General features: G+C 46.1%; 1 protein-coding gene across 1 annotated transcript in view; it reads left to right on the forward strand.

Annotated features, from left to right (window-relative positions):
• The window catches only part of CTNNBL1 (catenin beta like 1), a 102,621-nt gene that overhangs the window by 24,612 nt on the left and 58,830 nt on the right, over window positions 1–19,179 (forward strand). The window contains exons 4-9 of the mRNA XM_077832089.1: window positions 3,005–3,144; window positions 7,299–7,396; window positions 11,487–11,580; window positions 14,484–14,575; window positions 18,290–18,362; window positions 18,588–18,646. Coding sequence (XP_077688215.1) covers window positions 3,005–3,144; window positions 7,299–7,396; window positions 11,487–11,580; window positions 14,484–14,575; window positions 18,290–18,362; window positions 18,588–18,646 — 556 coding nt within the window. The remainder of the gene's footprint in view (window positions 1–3,004; window positions 3,145–7,298; window positions 7,397–11,486; window positions 11,581–14,483; window positions 14,576–18,289; window positions 18,363–18,587; window positions 18,647–19,179) is intronic.

A 19,179-nucleotide genomic window follows, 5' to 3' on the forward strand; every position in this document is an offset into this window, starting at 1 on the left:
TTTTTTTGCAGTTCACCAAGCACGGAATAGATCATTTAACTTTGGAAACATCTGACTAGGGCAAGCCCCCATGAGTTTATACTGCACCTGCCTGGGGCTCTAGAGGTGTTACTTCACTACAAATAATAGGTTAGAAATGAATCTTAAACAGGAATGAAACTGACACTTTCAAGTCACTGTCACAGTGTTGCCAACCCCAAATGTTCAATAATCATGAGATAGGTTTTAAAATCATGAGATTATGTAAAAATAACAGATTTAGGCTTCTTTTTATTTGCCTTCTGCTTTTTGAGCCTGTAGGGTGCCCTGGGGTCACAATTTGAAGCTTTCTCCACAGCCACGAGGACTAGAAACTTAATTTTTCTTTAAGAATGACGGCTGAAATCATAACATATCACTTGCTTCCAGGAGCTGGGGCTTTAAGGAACACAATTATCATGAGACTCATGACAAAAATCATGAGTTGGCAACACTGCTTTCCCTTCTGTTTGAAGGCTCGTGACTTTCCAGAAGGCTCTGAAACACTACATTCCAGCGACTGAGTTGCAGGTCTCACAGGAGGATATTTAGAACTAAACACCAAGAAAAATCTATATTTTAAAGTCGAGGGGGGAAAAAAACTGGGATGTTTGAGATCTATCAGGGCCACGGCAGGCAGAGAAGGAAAATAAACAGGCTCAGGAGCTCTGGGCAGCTGGCTATTCCTTTCGAAAGAAAGTTGGAGGGTCAAATCTTCTAGTCCTTAATCAAGTAAAACTTCTGTTGCCATCAGTGCCTCCACTCACAGATATAAACATCATAGTATGGTCAATAACTATACACTTCATCCTTAAATATCTGAGCCATCTTATCCAGGGCTACACATTTTAGATACATTGGCTCAGGGATTACGTTGTCTAGCATATTCTGAACAGTGCTGAGCACACAGATGGTGCTCAGTGAATAATACAAATCATGACAATAATTGTCGGCTTATGGACTCTGTGGATTTAGTTTCTGTTCTGGAATTGGCCTGGGTACAATTGAAACCCAAAGAAATTGAGGCATAAACATGTCGGATACTTATGACACTTTCTCATTCCTTCCTTTTCTCAAACTCAGAACAAAAAATGACTGAACAAAATGGTTTTCAGTTAAAATGTAAAATTGCTCAGTAGCCATTGCTGTACAGCCTAGCCTCGGGCCCAACCTGCCACCCCTGGGGAGTTAAGTCATCTCCTCTCATCTGACTCTCATTCTCCAGCTTTCCGGATCTCTGTGCTGTTTTTCATGCTGTCAACCCTGGCATCAATCCTGGGACCTTTTGCTGGAGTCTCTGAGAACTGGCCATCTTGGATTTGCTCCCATCTATCTGTCTTTTTTTTGTAGCATGCAGCAGAGAGAGAGGCTGTTCTGTTGGATAGGAAGCTAGCCCTGAGAGACCTGGATTCTACTCCCCCCCGCACCCCATGGACTTCCTGTCTGACCCCAGGCCGGTGGCAGAATTTCAAAGGCTTTTAGGCACCCAAAGATGCAGCTAGGTATCTAGTGGGGTTTACAAAGCACCAAACCTTGTAAGTGCATTTGAAAATCTCACTAGCTGCCTAAATACCTATGAAACTCTAGCCTTTAGTCTGGGTGCGCCTCAGTGCCCCATCTGTGCAATGGGGATAACAGCACTGCTCTACCTCACCGAGGGGCTGGGAGGAGAAATAGGTTAGACATTGTGAGGGGAAGCCTCAGACACAGGCGCCAACTTCTCATGGCGCCGGTGGGAGCTTGAGCCCCCATTCCAAACCCTTCTCCCAAGTCCATGCCCCAATTCCGCCCCCTCCCTCCCCCTATTGGACCCCTCCCCAAATCCCCGCCCTGGCCTCCTCCCCTGAGCACGCCGCATTCCTCCTCCTCCTCCCGCTCCCCTCCAGCACTTGCCGCGCAATACAGCTGTTTCACGGCAGCAAGCGCTGGGAGGGAGGGGGAAAAGTGGGCACGCAGCGTGCTCGTGGAGGAGGCAGAGGTGAGCTGTGGCAGGGGCGGCGGGGAGGGGAGCTGCCAGTGGGTGCAGAGCACCCACCAATTTTTCCCTGTGGGTGCTCCAGATACAGATACAGTTACTCTGTTACTCTGAAACCTGTGGTGATGAGGCTACATAAGTACCACAGGTAGCCTGGGCACTTCTCTATACACTGTTAGCCCTGCCCTGGGTCTGACCCCTTCTTTCCACCTCTGTCCCCAAATCTCCCCCTTTTCTGAATGTAACCTACGCACAGTACTTTGCTGTATTTTTTGTGAATCCACCTCCTCTAAAACACCCCCTGTCCCCAACCACTGAGGGATTCCTCTTTTAGAAGCTAAGCTTCCATACCCTTCATTTAATCACCAGCCCTTTCTTATCTTAATCACCCTGCCTCTGTTTGTAAACAAAATCCTTACTCCCTGCCCCAGGGACACCTCTCCTCTGCAGAACTTACATTTCACAAAAGAAAAGGAGTGCTTGTGGCACCTTAGAGACTAACAAATTTATTTAAGCATAAGCTTTTGTGGGCTAAAACCCACTTCATCAGATGCATTCAGTGGAAAATACAGTGGGGAGATTTATATACATAGAGAACATGAAACAATGGGCGTTAACATTCACACCGTAAGGAGAGTGATCACTTAAGGTGAGCTATTCCAGCAGGAGAGCCGGGGGAGGGGGGAACCTTTTGTAGTGTAACAGACTAACACGGCTGCTACTCTGAAACTTTACATTTCACAGGAATGCTGTGCTGTAGTTAGGAGTTCCACCTGGGAGCTTGCACTCCTCCTGTGCGAAACTCAGAGGGGGGCTCCCATCCCCCCGAATTGGTGCCCTTGCTGAATGGATTGGAAATATTTGGCACTGTGATGCCTGGACGAATGAGCCTTGGTTGGTGGATTGTGTGGCTGCTTTGTTCTCAGTGTGGGGAAGGCCTGCGTTCTGCTGTGAGGATAGCTGATGCACTTGTGTTCTCACTGACCAATTTTGCCCTGCCTCTGTCCACAGGTTCATGGAGTCTGAGCTGGATTTAAATGACATCATTCAGGAAATGCATGTGGTTGCAACCATGCCTGATCTTTACCACCTGCTGGTGGAGCTGAACGCTGTACAGTCTCTCCTAGGGCTGCTTGGACACGATAATACAGATATCCTTTCATTGTTAGCCTTACTCTCAGGAGAAATGTTCTTTCTGCAGGCACCTCTACAATCTCTTGTGCTCCATTTTCACACAGACTGCTAGATATTTTTTCTCTTCCCTCCCACCGCTTTAAATTTCCATCCTCTTTTGTTCACCTGAAACCCTTCTTTACTCAGCTACTCTGTCTCCTGAACATTTCAGTGTCTTTATTTTCCCCGCCGAACTGTTAATGTACCCGTTATCTCATTTGAGTAATTAGCCTTAGTTTCATTTTTAAAGGTTCTGCTTGGGCACTCGTGTAAAGTGGAGGGCTAACCACAGACAAGCATGCAGCGCACTTTCCTTTACAAACGCTGCTGAGGATATGGCACCTGAATGCTAGCATGCATCTGTTCATGCTGTTTATTCCAGTCCTTGCTCCCCAAAGGTTTGACCAGAGAACCTCAGTTTTGACCCATGTCTGCTGTGTACCAGTGGTTTGCTTGTCCCGAACAGAAGCACCCTAACTGTGCTAATGCCTTTTGTTGCCAGGACACCTGACCTTCCATTTAGGAGCAGAGTGACACAAGTTGCTTGGCTTACCAGTGATCTGTGTGAGAGGCAAAGACTAAAATGGCTAGTTTAACCTAACCTGAAAAATCATGTCATGGCTTCCACCTCCTCCATTCCAGAGGGAGGCTGCATGAAGTGTGTTTGAACCAGCGTTCGTGAACTAATGAGGCAGTGTGGTCCAGGGATAGAGCACTGGATTGGGAGATGAGAACAGGGGTTTCTTCCAGTGGCTCGCTTGGTGACTTTGGGCAAATCACTTAAAATCTCTCCCCCTCCTTTTTTCCATTTGTGAAAAAGCCGATGATCATGCCTGACACGTTTCTTAGGCCCTTTGAGATTTCCAGGTTAAAAGTGCTGTAAAAATGCTAAATATTTATTATTGTTCGATTTAAGGATGTCAGTTTTCTCTTTTAGCAGTTTTGTTCTTGCATTTAAGACACTATATTTTAAAGAAATAGTGATACAATCTTTGAAAATAGATACAGTGATTATATTATAAAAACATTTTTAAAATCTCATTGCATTGCAGTTTTCATCAGAGAGCACTATTTACAGGGTTGACTATTTTAACTTGCACCTTAACGTAACCTTGGTCTGGTAGAATGCTGATCTCTGCAAAACAGCCAACACTGCTGCATGTCTTCTCTGTGATCTGTAATAGAAATTATTCTCAAGTATGAGGTGGTTAACAATTTACTGTTGTACAGCTGGAAATGCCGACCACGCATAACCAGTGCCATGGACATCATGGTTTAATATTTTATACTTTCACCAGAGACCTCAGGCTTTTTGTGTACAGTGTGCACAGCACCGAAAGGTTATCTTGAATTTGTCATTCTCAGGGAAAACATAAACTGTGGGGATTTTGACTGGGATCAGAGGGCTGGTTCTTGGTGACCTTAGGAGCGGGAGCGTATGGGAACAGAGCTATTTTTGTCCTTTTAGCCATAAAAAGATGCGTCTCGGGATCAGTTTTGTTCAGGGCTTGTCAGTCTTCACTGCTCGCTTCCTCTCCTTTTTTTTTTTTTTTTTTTTTAAAAAGGAGTCAAAACTCGTTTGCCAATTAGTTTGGGAGCAGAAATTTTGCCTGCGAGCTGTAAACCTGGGAGAAAACATATTTCTCGTTACAGATTTGTAGAAATCTTTTCAGATGTGTTGGACGCAGACTGTAAGCTGCAGTAACACCTCTCTGTATGCTAGGTTACTGCTCAAGCAAAAAATGCAAAAACGATTGAACTGAAGCTCCTAGACATACAGGAAATGGCTTTTCATTCAAGTCTGCTGGTGGCTTTACTACAACTAAACAGGATAAGGTTTTAAAACAGTTTCCCCAAAGGGAACACCAAAGGACGAGTTCTTCACACTTCATTTAGATTAGTGCCTTGGAGGGGCTAATGCAGGGAGAGGTGAGGGGACAAATCCCAGGTGATCTGTTTAGGCAGCTGTTCAACTGAGTTAGTGCAAAAGATGTGAGCGAAAGATGACGACTAGGCTGTGACTTAAATTAGCAAAAGTCAGGAGAGCCAGAGAAGCCTTTTCCTTCTAGTAGTCCTGAACTCACCTGCACAACTGGCATCCTTGTTGGCAGGCTCGGTAGAGATTCCATGGCTGGAAATGCCATAGAAACTCCACTGTCCTGACCACTGGAGAGACTGCAGCACAGTCACAGGTAGCTTGGGGGAAACCATCCTGCCCATGGTGCATTTCGTACGTGGCTAGAGGATTTTAGTTTCTTTAGCACTAGCAATTTGGTGTTGTCTTTAGTGGTAAATGTATGGGTCACCCTTTCAAAAGTGACCTAGGAACTGGTCACTGGCTTTTAATGGGTCTTGGGCTCCTAAGTCACTTAAACACTTCAAAACTTTACTTATATGTTCAGGTGAGAAGAGGCCTGACTTTGATGTTTTGCAAGCGTAACTTGGACCTGTGTTTTTATATCAGCAAAACTAATTGTGGGCCCAAGTGTAAGTAGTTGCACTTCTACTTGATTTCTGTCTGCAATTGCAAGTATAAATGGAAAGCCAAGGATCCTAAAACCTACCCCTAAAACTGCATGGAGAGGAACTAGTCTCGCCTCACTACGGGTAGGTCTACTTTACAAGTGAAGGTGCAATTGTAGTACAGGTAGGTGATACTTAAGCTAGCCTCAGTTTCGCTAGCATGGGTAAAAATAGTAGTATAAAAAGAAAAGGAGGTCTTGTGGCACCTTAGAGACTAACCCATTTATTTGAGCATAAGCTTTGGTAAGCTACAGCTCGCTTCATCGGATGCATTCCATTGAAGTGAGCTGTAGCTCACGAAAGCTTATGCTCAAATAAATGGGTTAGTCTCTAAGGTGCCACAAGTCCTCCTGTTCTTTCTGCGGATACAGACTAACATGGCTGCTACTCTGAATAGTAGTGTAGACGTGGCAGGATGGGCTTCAGCAAGGGCTAGCAGCTAAAGTGCATACCGAGGCTCCCTCTTGGGCTTGCACCTGGGCACTTCGCTCGAGCTGAGGTCCATTCCACACCTTCTGCAGTACTATTGTTGCCCGTGCTAGCTAGACTAAAGCTGGTGCAGGTATACCTGCCGGTGCCAAACTCACACCCCTAGATGAGTGCTGCCGCGTGTGAAGTGAGTACGGTCCCATACTGACCCGAGGATTCTGCAGGGCCTGGACGTAGCAGTTTGAGGTGGGAATGAAATGGCAGTCGTGTTACAGAATTTCCTGGGTCTGGTGAAGTCAGGACTATAACCTTATTAAATAACGAAGTACATAAAAATACATTTCCATTCTTACACAAATGGAAGAATTGGATGACTTGTCTATTAGCCTGTGAATTTTAAAGAGATCCTTCAGGATTTTGTTGTGTAGGACATCTTGACAACTGGATTTCTTGTTCTGTCCCAGTGGGAATTTGGCAGGATTGATCAGTGTGTCTGAGAGAATAGGAAAGTGGGTCTAATGAGAGGGACTACATCTGGCTGTACTAAAGAACTGCATGGGAGTCAAAAGAACCATGTGTTACGCAGCCCAGTGTTAATGAATGAAAATTGGGCAGGCAGGATCTTCGCAGTTCCTGTGGGGTGCATGGTTATAGAAGTATGCTCTCCTAATTGAACCAGGCAGAAGAAAGTTATCACTCCATGGTCATATTACGGCCTTGTTTGTGGGGTGCATGCTATGTCAAGTTAGCTATGGTATCCTTGGGAGGATAATGCACACAAATCAAATTGCTACATTTTTCTGTGCTCCTAACTAGAATCTTAACGATTGCTACAATGTAAAATGGCCGGTAACCAGTTGTACCAGCTCTAGAATATTTAATTGTTTTAAAAATGACAAAAAGCAAATGGCACTGGGAACAGTGAAACTGCCAAATACAACAAATAGATGATCTTGTTGCAGTATTACTCCCAGTTACTAAAATCAGTTTTAGTGCTTATGAAAACAAGGGCTGCTAAAGCAGTGCCTGAACTTATGCTTGGTCTTCCTCTGCTCTGCTCTGCACACGCTCATTGCTATTCCAGTCTCGGCAGTTGGTGAGCAAACACAGTCACGTTGGGCCTATTATGAAAATAAATGAGGTCTTGATTATGACTTGGGTTATCCTTAACATCTCCCACATGTGTCCATAGCCGTGGTGGATCTGCTTCAAGAACTGACGGACATAGATACACTCCATGAGAGCGAAGAGGGAGCTGAAGTCCTCATTGATGCTCTAGTAAGTTGCAATTTCAGTAGCTCCAGATTAGGCTGATCAGTGGCCACTTTATAGAGGGGAAGGATGTGTCTTTAGATTCTTTTCATACCCATGGAGTCAATGTTCCCTCTAATTTTTTACATCCATGTGCAGAATTAATTTTGTTATGTGCACCAATATGGAGGTGATGTGTGGCGGGGGGTGGGGCCGAGGGGTTCGGAGTTGAGGTGAGGGGGAGGGTTCCGGCTGGGGGTGCAGGCTCTAGGGAAGGGCTGGGGATGAAGGGTTTGGGGTGCAGGCTACCCTGGGGCTGCGGTGGGAAGAGAGGACTCCCTCCCTCCCCCAAGCCCTCTCTCACCACAGCAGCCTGGGGCTGAGGGAGAGGCACCTCTCCCCGGCTGCGGTAGCTCCGGGACCAGGGCTGGGGGACAGGTGCCTTTCCCTGGCTGCGCCAGCTCTGGGACTGGGGCCAGGGGAGAGCTGCCTCTCCCCACCTGCGTGGCCCTCCGTGGCCGTGCAGCTTAGAGGGAACTTAGCCTGTGGCTCTCAGGGCGGGGCTGCACTTTGGTGATCCTAGTCTGTTTGATGAATCCATTTTCTTTTGACTGGCTTGAGATACTGTGAGTACAGTCAGGATGGGTTTCTTTTCTGGTATGAATAAATTCTTGGGGCAAGTCCTTCCTCTGCATCTGGAAGGAAGAGGTTGTTTTTAATTTTTGTTTGCGGACAGCAGGTTTCTTTGTGTCGTATCTTACTGTGCTTCCTGTAGTGTTATAGCAGGAGAATGAGGTTATTTCTGTGACAGCAGCAGAGTCATATTGAATTCAATAGGAACTTGATACAATAGGAACTTGATACAAACACTCTGATCTGCTTATACTGGGAAAATTGAGGTCTGAAGTTGGTTCATAGATTTTTATTACTTTTTTTTAAAGACCAGAAGGGCCATTTTGATCATCTAGTCTGACCTTCATAATGCAGCCCGTAGCTGTTCACCCAATATTGTCTGCTTCAAGCCTAGTAACAAAGGCAGGATCCTACCAAGGTGGATCTGACGTTGTTCTTGTTACACAAGCAAAGAAAATGCTCAAAATTCTTCTTGTATAAGCAGACAAACTCATCCTGCCACATACTTATTCTAAGGGTGGAAGAGAGTTTAACTATCCCTTATTCCATAGAGATTAAACAACCGCATGACATCTTACTTTCCTTCATGAAGGAACTTTCGGTTTAATTAACAGTACCGAGTGCCTCTCATCTGCTGTGTTGGTGGGATAGCCTTTTTTCTTGGTGTTTGGGCAGGATATCCTTTTTTACAGCATTGTAGTAGAAGGTAAAAGCTGCCAATTTGAGCAGAAGTACATTGCAGGGAAGGGATGTCAGTAGAAGTAGTTGTAACTGTATGCAAGAGATGGAAGTCCATTCTCCTTTCAGGCAGTTTCTCCAAATAAATTGCTGTGTTTGTGAAACACCTGGACTCTGGCTTGGACTCTAACAATTATGCCAAGATTAAGGGGATAGGGGATTATGGTTTCTTAGAGGAGCAGGGTGAGAAGACTGCTGTATTCTTTCTCCTACAATCCCTCTTGCCTAGTTGCTGTAATGTTGCTGTCCAAAGGTTAATTACGGTGGCCCTGAGTTGAGTTCCTCTGGCTGGCCTTTGGGCTGTTTTTAGTTACAGTCCCTTCATAGAAGGGTTGCTGGATGAATGAAATGGAAAAGGGGAGCTGATAGGGAGGGTCCTTTCTATAAAATGCACTGAAAGCAGTACATCGAACAAGCTCTTCCTGTGTGTTTCTTGTCACCAGCTCACTATAGAGAGGTTTGATTGTTCACTTCGAAAGAAACGGGTCAGCCATGTCATGAGAAAACACGATATAACTGCTTCTAGATGGCTCCTTTATTTTAAGGATGTGGGCATAGCTTTGGGAGGCCTGTGTAGAGATTGTTGCATTATCTACTACAGCAAGCTAAACCCTGCTGTTCCTGCACTCACTGAGCATCTAGAAAACCTCAGTTATCAAATGAGTCGGTCCTGGGGCCGGTTTTGTTCAATATCTTCATTAACGATCTGGAGGATGGCATGGATTGCACCCTCAGCAAGTTTGCAGACGACACTAAACTTGGAGGAGTGGTAGATACACTGGAGGGTAGGGATAGGATACAGAGGGACCTAGGCAAATTAGAGGATTGGGCCAAAAGTAATCTGTTGAGGTTCAGCAAGGACAAATGCATAGTCCTGCACTTAGGACGGAAGAATCCCATGCACCGCTATAGACTAGGGACCGAATGGCTCGGCAGCAGTTCTGCAGAAAAGGACCCAGGGGTTACAGTGGATGAGAAGCTGGATATGAGTCAGCAGTGTGCCCTTGTTGCCAAGAAGGCCAGTGGCGTTTTGGGCTGTATAAGTAGGGGCATTGCCAGCAGATCGAAGGACATGATTGTTCCCCTCTATTCGACATTGATGAGGCCTCATCTGGAGTACTGTGTCCAGTTCTGGGCCCCAACCTACAAGAAGGATGTGGAAAAATTGGAAAGAGTCCAGCGGAAGGCAACAAAAATGATTAGGGGACTGGAACACATGACTTATGAGAGGCTGAGGGAACTGGGATTGTTTAGTCTGTGGAAGAGAAGAATGAGGGGGGATTTGATAGCTGCTTTCAACTACCTGAAAGGGGGTTCCAGAGAGGATGGATCTAGACTGTTCTCAGTGGTGGCAGATGACAGAATGAGGAGTAATTGTCTCAAGTTGCAGTGGGGGAGGTTTAGGTTGGATATTAGGAAAAACTTTTTCACTAGGAGGGTGTTGAAGCACTGGAATGGGTTATCTAGGGAGATGGTGGAATCTCCTTCCTTACAGGTTTTTAAGGTCAGGCTTGACAAAGCCCTGGCAGGGATGATTTAGTTGGGGATTGGTCCTGCTTTGAGCAGGGGGTTGGACTAGAACCTCCTGAGGTCCCTTCCAACCCTGATATTCTATGACACTGTGCTTGCATTTTCCACTCTCCTATTTAAAACTGAGGATTGTCACATTAGACTTTAGCTAGTAGCAGGACTAAAGTAATGCTGTTTGTTTAGTGGGTTGATCTTGGTTGGGGCTGGGATCCACAAACTTCAGAATCTGGATTCCCATTTTTGTTGTTGACTTGCTGTGTGGCCTGGAGCATGCCATTTCATCTCAATGAATGTAGAGTGGAGGTACTTAATAGGGGTGTTGCACTCCGAAATGTACAGACGTGTTGAAGTGTGTAAGCTCTCTGGGGCAGGGAGTATCTTCCTGTACGTTGCACAGAGCCTAGGCTTTAACTCAGCCAGCTCAGCATGCGCAAAAGTACAACTCACCTTGTTGTGACTGAGCTTTAGCAGGCGTTGGATTGAGCTGGCTAACGTGATCTTACCTCATACCTTTCAACCCTAGTCAAGGCAGTGCCCAAATGAATGCCATCCAAGGCTTCTCCTAAACTGCCATGGAAGTCAGATTCAATTTAATCATTTACAGTTGGCTTTGGCCAGGGTGACTACGTGATGTCACGCATAATGGAAGCCAAAACCATCCTTTTTTAAAAACCTGTGTTTCTGCCCCTAGAACGAAGACTTCCCTCTGTGTGACTGCTGAGCCCTTACATTTTGATGCTGCCTTCACAGGCGTTGTTTCAGCTGCTTTCTGGCAGCCAAGAAAAAAATGCAGATAAACCAGCAACAAGCAATTGAAACCAGGGGAGCTGCTTTTATAGCTGTCCGGCAGCTGATACCCAGTTGATTTTTAGTGTCTAGCACTTGGAAATTCAGGGAGATTATAAATCAATCAGGGTGATCTGGGGAATAACAGACTCTGACAAGGTTCATATTTTTCCTCCAGATGTTTTTCTGTTTTATCTGACACAAAAATTGTCTAAGAAAAACGAAGTGGTGAATTTACTTTTTGAATCCTTTGCTGGCTCTGAGATTTCAGAGCAAGATTGTTCATGTCTCCTGATCAGAGGCATGCTTTCTGGAGTGCTTCTGTTGTGCTTATTGCTTTTTTTTTTTTCTTCCCTTTCTTTCCCCTCTCCACCCCACTCTCCCTTCTCCCTGCCAATCCTCTTTTCTCCATGTGGCCTCAATGACTTAGGTTGATGGCCAGGTTGTGGCCTTGCTGGTCCAGAATTTAGAGCGCCTAGATGAAGGTGTAAAAGAGGAGGCTGACGGAGTCCATAACACTCTTGGTAAGGGGATGTTACAGTACAGTATTGCTTTTTGACACAGTCAACAGAGGGGCGGGCGTATGTAGTCTGTCCCCATTGTGAACTACCACAGTGGGCAGAAAAGGCCTTGCATTAATTTCTTGTAATACTGCTTTCATTTAGCTTGCTAGTAATAAAGCATAAATCTGTTCAACAGATAACTTCATTACAGGAAGCTGTATTATTTTAAGAGGCCGCCTCCTCTTAATGTATTAAATGTATTTTTCTGTAGTCTGCCAAAAGAGTTTCTTCATTTATCACAGCTGTGTTTCTTAGGAATAAATGTGCCATTAATTTGTTACCATCTAGAGCAGTGGTTCTCAAATGTGGCCACCAGGGGATTTTTCTGCAGCCACAACAGCCTCCTGGGTGGAGATGGGGGAAGGGGAGAGGCAAAGCAGCGACCCCTCCCTGCAGCGCCCAACTGTTGCTCCTGGCTGCCTTGGTGTTTGCTGGCACCGCCAACAGGGGATCAGCAGCCTCCCGGAGGATCCGGACAGCACCCCCGCAAACACATGGGGCCAGTGTGTGTGATCAGCAGGCTTCAGGCCCTGGGCTTTGGCTCTGGGCTTCAACCCAGGGCAGCGGGGCTCAGGTTTGGAAAAATTTTCAGAGTGGCCACCAGTGAAAGTTGGTGGCCACACTCTTAGGCCACCAAAAAAATTGTCCTGAGAACCCCTGATCTAGAGCCCAGGATACGTATCCTATAACACAGTGGCTCTCAGCCGTTCCAGGCTACAGTATCCTTTCAGGAGGCTGATTTGTCTTATGTATCCCCTTAAAAACTTAAAAACTACTTGCTTACAAAATCAGACATAAAAATACAAAAGTGTCATAGCCACACTACTACTGAAAAATGACTTTCTCATTTTTACCACGTAATTCTAAAATAAATCAATTGGAATATAAATATTGTACTTACATTTCAGTGTATAGTGTGTAGCAGTGGTTTTCAGACGTTTTTCCTGGTGACCCAGTTGAAGAAGAATGATGCCTGCGACCCAATGGAGCTGGGGATGAGGGGTGTGGGGTGCAGGAGGGGCTCAGGGCTGGGGCAGAGGGTTGGGGTGAGGGCTGCGGGGTGAGGCCGGGAATGAGGGGTTCAGGGTGTGGGAGGGGGCTCAGGGTTGGGGGTGCAGGCTCTGGGGTGGGGCTGGGGATGAGAGGTTTGGGGTGCAGGAAGGGGCTCTGGGTTTGGGGGGGGCTCAGGGCTGGGGCAGGGGATTGGGGTGTGGGCTTACCTTGGGCGGCTCCCAGTCAGCGGCACAGCGGAGATGCTAAGGCAGGCTTCCTGCCTGTCCTTGGACCACGCTGTGCCCCGGAAGTGGCCAGGAGCAGGTCTAGGTCCTAGGCACACAAGTGGCTCTGTGCGGCTCTTGCCCACCGGCACTGCCCCCCCAGCTCTCATTGGAAGTGTAGAGCCGGTGCTCGGAGCGGGGACAGCGCACGGAGCCTCATGGCTGCCCCACCGAGAAGCCGGACCTGCTGCTGGCTGTTCCGGGGCGCAGCGTGGTGTCAGAACAGGTGGGCACTAGCCTGCCTTAGCCGGGCAGCACCGCCGATGGGACTTCTGATGGCGCAGTCGGTGGTGCTGACCAGAGCCGCTGCATCCCAGTGCCTTCCGTTCCGCAGTCCAGTACTGGGGTTGCGACTTGGAGTTTGAAAACCACTGATATATAAAGCAGTATAAACAAGTCATTATTTGTATGAAATTTTAGTTTGTACTGACTTGGCTAGTGCTTTTTATGTGTAGGGCCCTGCAAATCTGCGGATATCCACTGACCGTGTTTGTGTTTCACAGATCAGATGCAGATACAAATTTTGTATCTGTGCATGTCTCTATTTCTGTAGCCTGTTGCAAAACTAGGCAAATATGTAGATGAGTTGATGTACCCCCTGGAAGACCTCTGAGTACCCCCAGGGTACACATCCCCTGGTGGAGAACCACTGCTGTAACAACATTACTTTATGGGCCCTCAAACTTTTGCGCAATGTGGCAACTGTCTTGCAGAATGCTTCCATTCTGTCATCACCTTCCCCTCTCACAGTTGCATAGTATCCTGTTGGCAACGACAGCAATGGCTTCCATGTCAAGTTCATATTAGGAAAATAAATAGATATTTTGTTTTGTCTCTTCACGCAAATGAAAGCAGGGGGTGTTAGTACCTGGTGACCATCCACATATGTCTCTGGGGGCTACAATTTGTTAATAGTTGAGGTATATGTTTACTTTAAATGCTCGTTATTGTTTCTCTGTAAAGCACAGTGCTTAAAGTGAATGAGAGGCTGTTCTCTGAAAAAATTCTGTTTCTTTAGAGTAATCCATTAGGTGGGCTCCATTTCATTTTTTTACACACACACTTCTGTGGCCAGTTCGAATGACCTGCAGAACATTCAAAGCTGTGCTGTCAGGGACTTTTGGTACTCATTTAAAGATGTCATTTCTCTGGCTCTGCATCCTTTCTGAAAGCTGGAGGAATGTGAGGCTGGAAGTAGGAATCTTTGTTTTGTTCACATCACTGCTGAGAACTAATCTTTGTAATTCAGCCTTTCCCAGCAGGAATTGCTACATGGGATGGTGCAGGAACTCTGGCTAGGGATGAGGGAAAGGTAGTTCACAGCTTCTTCAGGCTCCCCCTGCAGGAGCTGGTAACATATGGTCTGAAGATGGATCACCGTGGAAATGAGAAAATGGAGACAGTGCCCTATACCTAGTGTAGCTTAAATAAGACCTCTAACTTTGAAACAAGAGCTGCAACCCTTGGAAGGACATTAAAACTGACAGAGCAGTGTGGAGATGGGGGAGGTGCCTCTGTTTGGGAGAGGAGTGGAGCACAAATGGAAAGAAAATGGGCTCAGGCTGCGATCTGTGTCTTTCTTGTCAGCGATCGTTGAGAACATGGCAGAGTTCCGGCCAGAGATGTGTACGGAAGCTGCGCAGCAGGGCCTCATGCAATGGTTGCTCAAGAGACTGAAGGTGAGTTTATTCCCCTTTCATCCTTCAAGAGGTATCAGAATAATAAGCAACAAGCCAGTGACCTGGAATCTGCTGCATTTCAGGTGATGTCTGGCATAAATACCAAAAGCCCAGGGCTAGTAGTATTGACTCTCCCATTTAATGCAGATTTCACAATTCCTTACATTTCTCCTTCCCTTCCACTCCCAACACCTGTGAATGCAATAGATTTCAAGCCTTCCCTCTTCCAGGCTGGAAAATGTGCCTCTTGAATTTTTTGTGGAGCACCAAAAATTGGAAGAACATGCTTTTGTATGCTAGCACCTGTGGATGGGGCTTAGGGAGTCTGTGGGGAAGTGTTCCAATTTGAGTCTCAGGCTGGTAGAGTTTCTGTAATAATTTGTGTTTTCTGAGACTTTGCTTTTTTTGTTTTTCTCATGTGTTCTGTTTGGTAAATATGGCCCTGATCCTGCAAGAGGAGCCCATGTAGATCAACCCTTGTGCCTGCAAGAAGCCCCATTGATACGACCAGGACTCTGCGTGGGTGTAGTAGTCCACCCTGATGTCTGCAATTGCAGGGATCGGGGCCTATGTTAGTAATTTTAACTTGTTAAGGCTCCAAACTCCCTTCTGTGTAACTATTAGGATGTGGTGGGGAATGTTCTCTGAATAAGAAGGATCTGTTTTTTGTTTTGATTACACTGTTGCCAAGAAATAAACCCAGACCACTGGTACCACATGTTAACGTTCTCCACTGCTGTTACGCACTAGCAAGCACTTTTTGTCTTCTGAGTCATGCGTGTTCCTCCTGGTAATGCTGGTGGACAATTAAAGAAAAGGCAGTCTTGTTAGCTGCTTCTGCAGAAAAACCAGTAGGGGGTAGGAAGGGGAAATAAATACCTCAAAGGAAGAGCCAAGTACTTAATCCTTTGCATGCAAAGGAGTGTTTGCCCAAGACCCACCTTGGGCTGGGGTAAGTTTCAGAAGGATTCAGTGCTTGGATGCCCACAAGGAAAATGCTGAGATGATGTTAACCTTGAAGAGTCTATTGAAAACAATGGAGAGTGCATGCAAACATCCCGTATGAAATAGCAGGTGAGTCTCCCTTCAGAAGGGGCTTGTGGGGTGCTGTTGCAGCCAGTGAGCTAACAGCCCTGTTCATGCGCTGAGGGCATGCTAGTGGTCAAGCCCTTGCCTTTGTCTCATTCAGAAGATAGCACCTCCAGCAGTGGAGAACTCCCCCGCCCCGCCCTGCCCCGCCCCGCCGCACAGAACACCTTAGTAGTCAAAAGGTAACTGAACCACAAAATATATTCCACCAATTGCATAAGTGCGCAGATGTTCCTCTGTGTCCCTTACGTAGCTGTTAGCAGCAGTAACCTATAATTTCTGACTGCAGGTGGTAACATAATTATGTTTCGTTTGGCTAAAAACAAAAAAAAGTAAAGCTAATTGTATTCCAGGCAAGTATGTACTAAATGCAGACCTACTCTCTACTATGTAATTACTCTGACAGCTGAAAGACTTAGAAACTTAGGAAAGCAAAATAATCACCACTTGGATTCCCCTGGTTAGTGCAGCCAAACGTGAACGCTGACAGCCTGGAAAGCCTGGTGCTGAAGGCAGGCATTGTCTTCATTCTGACCTGTTTTAATTTCTGCAGGGTGTGAGTGCAATGTGGTCAGGCAGTGTTCATTCTTGCTTACAGCTGTCATTGTGGGAAGGTTCACACTAATGAAATTTTATTCAGTGACCTTTGCTTTTGGCAGTACTTGGCTGATTTGAACGTTTCTGCCCCCGCAGACACGCGCCTGCCCCCTCCCATTGCTTCAGCATTGGATGGGAAATACCTTCCTTGCTTTGTGTGGGCGTTTGGTTCTCTTTTTTTGTTGTCAGTGAGTGAGCCCTCAGTCTGTTAAGTTGCATCGCAGTCCTCGAGAGCATGTTGCTGATTTATTCCCTGAACACATTCAGGCTTCTTTTGAGCCAAATGCGTTATCCCTTTGCATGCAAACAGATGTGCTGATCCAGGACCACATCTTGGGCTGGGATAAGCATAAGAAGTCTTTGTCTAGTCAACACCTGCAAGCAGAATCTTGTTTTTCCCAAGAAGTGGCTTTGGTGAGTTAGTAGATAGTGCCGGTTCCAGGAGAAGAGTATTAAGCCAGTGCCTCAACATGTGGTAAGGGCTCTGTGCTGCTGGAGGTCCCATCCTCAGGACGGGACGTAGAACAAAGGCTCTGGCCAAAGGTCACTAAAGAGACCTGGCTCTTTCACAAGAGTAAAGATGTGTGAGCTATGGTTTCCTGACTGTATTCTAACTTGGTTAATTGCATTCTGTCCATCAAAACGCCCTCAAGGGGAGAAGTTATGTTTTACTTGCTCATAAAAATTGTATTGAGTTGCTGGTGTACAGTGTGTGTCTCACCCAGGAGTGTGGGTAAGAGACAGACTGTTATTTCACAGTGCCTGTCTCAACAGGGAGTTGGAATGCACCGGTTTCATTGGTTACTGTTACAGATGGCCCAGAATGGCTGCCATGCTCCATCTCCAGAGCTGGCAGATTGGTACTGAGAACTGCAGTCTGTAGAGCGGTTTGGGATCTTTCTGGGGAAAAGGCTTAGTGTAAACAGTACATTGAAACTCCTTGGTGCATTCTACTTTCCATTAGTGTCATTTGATATTAATCTCTCTTGTTCTTTCTAATGTGGCAACAGACTGAGTTGATTGGTCCAGAGGACACCTTGCGTAGTGACTGCTCCCTTAGTGAAGCTGCAGGTAGCTGTGTGTGGCAGGCAGAGAGTGGCTGGTGCAAACACTATTTTAAACCTAACCCTTTTTGTGTTACTACTTTTTTCTCTGTGTACAAGGGAAGATTAATGGCCAGACAGTGGAAAGTAAAAGCCCTAAAGGAGGCTGCCTGTTTTGTAAATGCCTTTGGTGAACTGACCCACATTAATGCTTCTGAACTGCTACTGTCCAGTCTGTAACTGTTCCCTCAAATGAAACTGCCTGGTAGGTAAAACTGGGGAGTTAAGCATGATTCATGATCCCAGTCCAAGGGTCTTGCCTTTCTTCCAAGAAAGAGTTCTAGTCTGTTCGCTTTCATCATGTCCGAGTGACTGGAGTGTTACTGCAAGATGTGGGATTGAGACCCAGAGCCCCGATACAGTCTGGACCATGGCAGTGCAAGAGTCTTGCCTGCTGCCCTGCTTGATGCATCTCAGGCCCTCGTCAGGGTGTATGAGGTCAGCGTTTGCCACTGGGTAGCTTTACTGTGATTCATTTGACCCTAATTCAGTTTCTGGTGAGGTGGGTGTACGTTGTTCACAATGGGGTGAGGATACGTGCACACATACCTATGTATAATCTTTATTTCTGTAGGTGGGTATGGAAAATCCTAACACATTTCTCCCCATAAGCAACCAGGGGCAGGCCATGTTCAGCTTCGCGGTTTGTAGACTTTGCTAGGCATACTTGGTTACGCAAGCTTTTGCCTCTGAAGATATCGGAAAGGATCAGAGTTGATCTGATTTTTTTTTTTTTTTTTTAAATCAATGAGAAGAATTAATTTTTTTTCTTGGCACTGAGTCAGATTGTAAGATTATTGCTGTTTGTGTTTAGTTTTAATCGTTGCTCATGTGTTGAGTGATCTGCTTAGCACATTCTCTAAATCAAAATAAACACCCAGAGCAATGCCCCTGATGGGTTTCTTATCCTTGTTTTTTCCAACAGGCAAAGATGCCTTTTGATGCCAATAAGCTGTACTGCAGTGAGGTGCTGGCCATCCTGCTCCAGAATAATGATGGTGAGATGCAGCCCTGCTATTGATATTCTGTTAGGATAGGATCCAGGCTTGTTTCAGATCATGACAGCACTCTTCTGCCTCTGGCTTCCCCTTGCTTTCTCTGTCTCTCTGCAGCTTTTGTACTCTGTCAAGCTGTATTGATTTTGTTTGCTGATGTATCAGTGTTAGACGGCTGTAAAATCTGACAGTTAGCTTCATTTTTTCCTCTCTTTTTTTCTCCTCTAGACAACAGGGAATTGCTTGGGGAGCTGGATGGGATCGATGTGCTGCTTCAGCAGTTATCTGTGAGTAATTCATATGCTTCTGGTCTGCCATTGAGAGACTCACTGATTGGGGTTGAAAAGAGTGGTGAGCAAAAAGAGTAACCGGAGTGGAGGAGATGCTAGGTATTGCTCTGTCTTGGCATCTTGTATACACTGTAGCATTATAATGCTCGCTCTTCAGCACTTTCATAGTACTTTAGAAACTTCCACCGGGAGCTCACCCTCTAAGACAGGTGGGGGTTGTCCCCATTTTAGAGATGTGAGTACTGAGGCATGAGAGAAGTTAATGGTTTACTTAAAGCCACATAAAGACTTGAAGGTAAAGCGAGGATTAGAACTCGGGTGCTCCTGGCGTCCTCTGCTCCGTGCACTAGACTGCATTGCCTGTTTACCATTTAAGGGGGTTTGTTCAGGTTTGTATGCTTAATGACTTCTTGTTTGCTGAAGTGATGGTGACATGCGTGGGTAAGGTCTAGGGTGCTGCTGTGCAGGCTTATATTTGCTTCACTCAGCAACTGCTTCTGGTGTTCACTATCCAGGACTGTTCAGCTGTA

The sequence above is a fragment of the Eretmochelys imbricata genome, chromosome 13 (genome assembly GCF_965152235.1).
Source record: "Eretmochelys imbricata isolate rEreImb1 chromosome 13, rEreImb1.hap1, whole genome shotgun sequence".
Lineage (NCBI taxonomy): Eukaryota > Metazoa > Chordata > Testudines > Cheloniidae > Eretmochelys > Eretmochelys imbricata.